The sequence below is a fragment of the Gymnoscopelus braueri genome (genome assembly GCF_963280865.1).
Source record: "Gymnoscopelus braueri genome assembly, chromosome: 11".
In the NCBI taxonomy this organism is placed as follows: Eukaryota; Metazoa; Chordata; class Actinopteri; order Myctophiformes; family Myctophidae; genus Gymnoscopelus; species Gymnoscopelus braueri.
In genome coordinates, this window is record NC_137613.1 from 44,864,767 (window position 1) to 44,871,803 (window position 7,037).

General features: G+C 43.5%; 1 protein-coding gene across 1 annotated transcript; it reads right to left on the reverse strand.

Annotated features, from left to right (window-relative positions):
- Window positions 1-3,834: 3,834 nt before the first annotated feature.
- LOC308095658 (chemerin-like receptor 1) lies at window positions 3,835-4,929 on the reverse strand (the record flags this gene model as incomplete). The annotated part of the gene is made up of 1 exon (XM_080442705.1): window positions 3,835-4,929. One exon carries the CDS (start codon window positions 4,927-4,929, stop codon window positions 3,835-3,837), a length of 1,095 nt encoding a protein of 364 aa, XP_080298831.1.
- Between the last annotated feature and the right edge of the window lie 2,108 nt (window positions 4,930-7,037).

A 7,037-nucleotide genomic window follows, 5' to 3' on the forward strand; every position in this document is an offset into this window, starting at 1 on the left:
TATTCATCAGAACCGGACCATAACTCTGACCACGGGACTCGGGCAATCAATTAATACCTTTGCAACCACTACATTAATGGTAAGTATTTCCTACAGAAAATACTCAAAAAACCTGAACTAACCCTTTAAAAAACGAGGAAGAGTTATTACGACAAAATGAAAACAACTGTAAAGTAAAACACAAACTATAGCTCAAGAAACAAGTAACACAAGAGAACACAACATGGAGACATAACACAATGCTGACTGTGACATATTGGCAGATAGATATTTGAATTCAGTAAAAAGCCAGTAACAAAACATTTAAACAAGTATCTCCTTAAAGGTAGTGTGGTATCTGAAGCCACTGCCGACAACCCCATGTTCAATTCAATTCAATTCAATTTTATTAAAGTGTCAAATCACAACAAGTTGTCTCAAGACACTTTACATGTAGAGAAGAGACCCGACATCCCACCCTGAGCAAGCAATTTTGCGACAGTGGCAACGAAAAACTCCCTCTTAACTGGAAGAAACGTCAGGCAGACCCTAGGCTCTAGGGTGGCGGCCTTCTGCCTCGACCGTGTCGGGGGAAAGAAGAGAGAGAGAGGGAGAGACAGACAGACAGAGGAGAGACAGAAAGAGATACAGTGCAAGTAGTAACAATAACACTAGCAGCAAATATAATAGTGTAAGATAGTATATGATAATATAATATAATAAAATAATATAGTACAGCAATAGTGTGTATGCAGTATATAATGGTATAATAAAAGAATGTTAAGATAATATACAGTATAGTATAGTGTAATGTAGTAGAAATCCACGGTCGTGCTCCATGGAGAGGCCCGGTCCGCAGTCACAGTATTGAGCCGCAGCTGGGGGTCCATGGACCTGCGACGTGGGAAATAAAAGAAACTCCGGGGAGCAGGTCCCCGGTTGTAGAATTAGTGGCAGGCCTTACTAGAGCGTGAATCTGTACAGGGTTAATTACGATTGTACCAATGGGACACAAACCCACACAACCAAAGGGAGGACGAGAAAGGCGAGGACGAGAGGAGAGAGGAAAAAGGGGGGGGGGGGGGGAGGATGACTATAGGGTGACTGAGTCTATACACTTTGGCTATAGGCTTTATCATAGAGAAAGGTTTTTAGTCTAGTCTTAAATTTACAGAGTGTGTCTGCTTCACGGACTGAGACTGGGAGAAGGTTCCACAGCTGAGGTGCCTGAAACTTAAATGCTCTACCTCCTGTTCTAATCTTTTTGGGGTTTCTTGGAGCTGTAAGCATTTTTTGAGTGAGTTCTTTGAGATATACTGGTGCCTGTCCATTGAGAGCCTTGTATGTGAGGAGGAGAACTTTAAACTCTATTCTGTATTTAACCGGGAGCCAGTGCAACGAGGCCAATGAAGGAGTGATATGATCTCTTCTTCTGGTTCCTGTCAGTATGCGCGCAGCGGCATTTTGGACTAGCTGCAGGCTTTTTAGGGACTTACTTGGGCAGCCTGATAATAAAGCGTTGCAATAGTCCAGCTTAGAGGTAACAAATGCGTGGACAAGTTTTTCTGCATCATTTTGGGACAGAATGTGCCTAACTTTTGCAATATTACGCAGGTGAAAAAAGGCATTTATTGAAATTTGTTTTATGTGTTGTGGTATCTGAACCACTGACTTCACTATATTGGTAAAGGTTCTACTGCACTTTTAGTTGCCAACAACACCATATTGTAGTTAGTTTGATGTTCCAGAGATGTGTATGAATGGTTGAAGAATGGATTGAGGCATCACTCCAGTCAGTGAGGTTACTTCCAGTTTATTTCATAGCACATCAGAGTTCTTATGGACCCTGAGGTCCCTCAGCCAACTCCACAGCCTCACGGCTTGGAGTGGCACACACACAGTTAGTTACATTTCAGGCCAATCTTTATAGTACATTCAGAGAAAGAGGATAAGTGGGTGGGGGTCAGCCTTGAAAGGTGAGACCCCACCCCCTGCCCAAAACATTTGCAACTGTATGGGGCAGGAAGGGGGGATGGGAGACACATGCCTAGACCCTCTGTCTCCCAGGTAAAACAACAAAGAGAATGTTAATTGTACCCCCCACCCGGCTCAGACCAACCGTCACCTCTCTGTCTCAATCAACTCTCCTCCTGTAGCCTACTTTTGACGTGAACATATGACTTAGATTTGTATCTATGTTTATGAAATATACTACAGTAGGGTAAGTGATATTTTTGGGTAATTTTTTGTTTATTTGTTAAAAGGTTAAAGTAGGCCATAATCTGATAATAATCATTGTTACAGAGCAATTGTTCGGTCACAGTCTCTCCAGCTCTTTATTAAACAAAATATACGTACATTTTCAGGTAGGTGACAACATTTTAGCCAATCAGGAGAGAGCACTGAAAATGCATTTTCAGTTTAATAAAGAGCTGGAGAGACATGGGAGACTCGTTTTATTTAACAAACACTCTATAGCAATGAGTACTATCAGAACTTATTTTAACCAAAGTAAATCACTTACCCTACCTTTAATAGAAAACACTTATTCAGGACACAGAGCAAAAATTACAGTGCAGAAGAATATAGAAAATCTAAATGAAAGGCAGCAGCAAACAGAAAGGTTTTTATCTATGATTTAAAAGAACAGGGTTGTTGAAGCACACGTGCAGTTTTCTGGGAGTTCGTCAGTGAGTGTGTTATTCCATTTCTTTTGTGTTATTCCATTTGGCCGTTTTAGGTTAGTTAGGAAAAGTTGAAAATAGGCTATACTGTGTACACATCAAAACAAAACAATTAGATACACTTCATAAATTGATAAACTTCAATTGACATAGAAATTGTATTAATGTGTTCATGATGTGTTATGACATGCATTGCTGAGGTCATACACTTGTCACTCAGAGGCATTTGCACTAATTCAGAAAAGTTACAGTAGTGCTGGATCACAAAGCACTGAGTACAGCTACTAAGCCGTCCTAAACTGATAGAATGCATGTGATTCTGAATGAATGTGAAATGTGTATTATTATTATTATTCCTGTCGATTCCCATTCCAATTGGGAATTTGGTTTCCTATAAAAGCGAATAGGCAGGCAGTTGTGTGGATTGTTTGAACATTCAATGTATGCATATTTGGTTCAAGCTGTGGCACTGACACGTATTTGTGTGTTGGGGGTTGTGGGGGCCCTGAGACAGTCTCAGGGCCAGGGGCCCATGGACCCAGAATCCGGCCCTGCCTATGGTTCAAGAGTTTGAGTCCAAAACAGAGAGTGAAATAGTTGAATCGTCTGTCTTACAAACTCTATTCCCCCACCTCCCGTCATCAACACAGCTTCCTCGTGTCCTGACAGCTGAACCCCATGACTGACACAGCTCTGGCCTGGTGGAGATCTGAACTCAGAGGAGTGCACATTTCCAGTATTTAGACTATACTGTAGGCCCTATAAACATGATCATTAAACCATTTTGTAGTTGCAAATAAATAGCAAAATGCATAGTGTGCATCATCATCATATTCCTGCCACAAACAAACTTGTGTTTTGTGATAATGTAAAATTACAAAAACTCACACCTGAATCAAGAGAATCAAGAATCAGCTTTATTGTCACATCACTGGTTTACAGGTGTAAAGATGTAGGTCAAATAAATGTTTGCATAAGCGCCAGCATTTTAATTCATTTTTTTCAGAAAGGGGGAAGAAATAAAAGGAGGGGGGAGAGGGAGAACAGGGAGGAAAGACATCCAACATTAAAGATCTTTCATCATCGTTTCAATTTCGGAGAATGTGCTGAGAAAAAAAAGGAGTTTTTGTACATATAAAAACAAAGCCAAAGATAACCCTAAACCTGTGCCTCAGACCAGGCAATCTCTTGACTGTTGGTCCCTGGTTTTGAGGGCTGAGGCTGAGGGCTGAGGCAGCCCTTCAGTGAAAGCGTTCTCCAGCAATTTTAGGACAGACTTACGAACTTCATTCTTGAAATCCTGACCCATGTACACGTACAACACGTACAACAGCGGGTTCAGGCAGCTGTTGATATATGCCAGGCAGAAAACTATGATGATCACATGGTCCAGTGTTTCACTGTGACCTGCTGCCATCATCAACCCACTTAGTTGTAAGATTTGATAGGGGGCCCAGCACAGAAAAAATGTGGTGATAACAGCTGCTATGATTTTGAAGGGGCAACCTGATTGGCTGGCCAGAGAGCGATTCCTCCTGAGCCGGTAGATGATGACAGAATAGCAGGACACGATGACGGTGAAAGGGACCACGAATCCCATGAGGAAGCGAGTGAAGATTATGGCCTGAGTTCGAAAAAAAATCAACTGAGACACTGTGGGCGTAAGGTTATCAGTGCATTCAAATTTGTAGATGCACGTGGTGATGTCCTTATCAGGGAAGGAGATTGTGTCCCTAAAGATGAAGCAAGGGGAGCTGAGAGCCAAGGCCAGTACCCAGACACCCAGACTCACACAAGACGCCTTTCTGATGCTGCGGTGGTTCTGGGCCCACACTGGCCACACCACACATACACATCTGTAAATACTGATGACCATCAGACTGTAGACACTGGCATACATGTTCAGGAAGAGAACAGTGCTGTCCAGTTTGCACATGAATGTGCCAAAAGGCCAGTGGCCGTCCAGAGCTCTTTCTGTGATTCTCAGGGGCAGGATTGCTGTGAAGAGGAAGTCGGCCACAGCGAGGTTGAGGTACCAAACAGTGTTGATGGTTTTCTCCATTTTGAAGCCTGTCACCCAGATGACAACTCCATTCCCCAGCACGCCGAGCACAACGACTAGGCTGTAAATGACGAGGGACACGATCTTGACAGATTTTTCCAGTTCAGCCTTGGCATACGGTATATATGGTGTAGGTTCTTCATAATCGTAGTCAAAGTGACCAGAAGAATTCAGCTGCAGGGTTTCATTGGTTGTGGTTATCATCTCAATTGTCCTAAAAGAAAAGGTACATGCTTTGTTTTATCACATCATGTCTTTTCTACCTGCATGTATTATTATCCTCTAGGTAAGTAATACTTTATAACCATTTATAATGGCCTAAATACTAGTTATGTAACACTAACAAAAACTCATGATACAATGCTATTACGATTCACGTTAACAAGTCCACGATACAATATTTATCCCAAAAAAAGAAAAAATTACTGAAAGACTGAAATGTGTAGGACTCAACTTTTCATTTCACATTTGCGTGTCATAGCATGAGCTGTGAGCGTGAAGGCCTGTACGTACTTCATAACTTTTTTTTCTCTTTCACGACGGTACCATGTCAGACTATGCGATTATAGTGGAATAACTCCTTGGCATTTCTTTGCCGGGACACTGGCCGCACAACAAGACCAGGCGATTCCCGGCTCCTCCTGGCTACTTGTCAAAGTGTCCTTGAGCAAGACACTGAACCCCTAACTGGTCCTGATGAGCAGGTTGGTGCCTTGCATGGTTTCCTCCGCCAGCGGTGTGTGAACGGGTGAATGTGAAATAGGCCTATGACCCTATGTTGTAAAGCGCTTTGGAGAAAAGCGCTAAATTAATGCAGTCCATTCAAGATCAATAATCGTTTGCCTTTTCCTATGACGCTGCGCTAGATCGGGGAAGCGGTGAGAAATGTTGTGCAATCTGCAGTGCATATGCATATCATAGAATCATTCAGAAGCTCACTGCCAGGGCCAGTGGATGATTTCTCTATTTTGCACTCTATAGCTACCCAACTGGGTTCCCATTAGGGCTGCGCGATATATCGGCCAACCGATATATATCGGCCGATAGTCGTTTTTTAATTAAATCGGTATCGGTCCGATATCAAAATTGCGCCGATGTGAACAGTCGATGATTGCCTCTGTGTCTCGCTGCTGCAGCTGCAGGACTCAAGAGTAGTGTGTGTGTGTGTGTGTGTGTGTGTGTGTGTGTGTGTGTGTGTGTGTGTGTGGGGGGATAGGTGTCGGGTTTCACATGGTGTACCGACGTGCGCGCTGCCTCTAATTCACTCTGACAGTGTCTCGTTGTGAGCGGTGCTCGCGTGTTGCTCCACTCGTTAATTCATTTGCTTCAGGTGTGTAAGCCCAGCGAAGCTTATTAAAGTGGTCATTGGGCCTCCGCGAAAGTGTTGGTGTACAAATATAGCAGTAGTTGGGCGCTGTTTTGCAATACTTGTTGCTATAGACGAATCCACAGGTGCGCTGCCTGTAGGCGGCCATTGCTGAGGTGTCCCATCCGCGGAGCGTTGACACCGCAGCAATGGCTGCGCGCAGGACAGCGCTCCGTGGATTTGTGTATAGAGTGTTATGATCCTGGCCTAGGGGGACCAGGGAACACAACAAAAATACAGGGGAGACGCAGTTTACAAAGAATATAGTTTATTAAATAACCAAAATGAACAAATAGATCATAAATCAACAGATGAGGTGTGGAAATCAGTAAAGTCAGTAGTGTAATGCGTGTATGCATGAGTGGATTGTGTAGTGTGTGTGAGTGTTGAATGTGTGAACATAAGGTGGAAACAAGGAGGTGTAGGTTGGGTGAGGAGCTAAAGCAAATGAACTGAAGGAGAGAAAGAGGACTGGGGAGGATCCTTGTTTTGACCGAAATTAGGTGAAACACAAGTAGACACCGGACGAATTGGAGCGGCCATGCCAGCTCCTTTTGGTTGTGAATCCTGCATTGAAAGGTCTAGTCCTGGGGGGTCCGTTTAACATAAAACATTCCGATTTCCAGTGACCCCGCTTATGACAGTAATTGCAAACCTTCTCCGGCTCACGCAAATTACTGCTGTTGTTAGTGTTGCTGTTGCTTTTAACTTCGACAGGAAGAGGTTTATTAAATCGTTGCCACCGCCCGCCTTAAACTCTCCCCGGTGCGTCAAGACATAGTCATCAGCGAGCGCTGCGGCGTCCGCCGCGTTGCTCGCCTTCTGCTCAGAGATATAAGTCGCCACTCGAGCAGGAACAGAATTTTTTAACTGTTCCAAAATCATCAAATCACATAACTCTTCAAAATCTGTTACCTCTGAGGCGTTACACCAGCGGTTAAAGTAG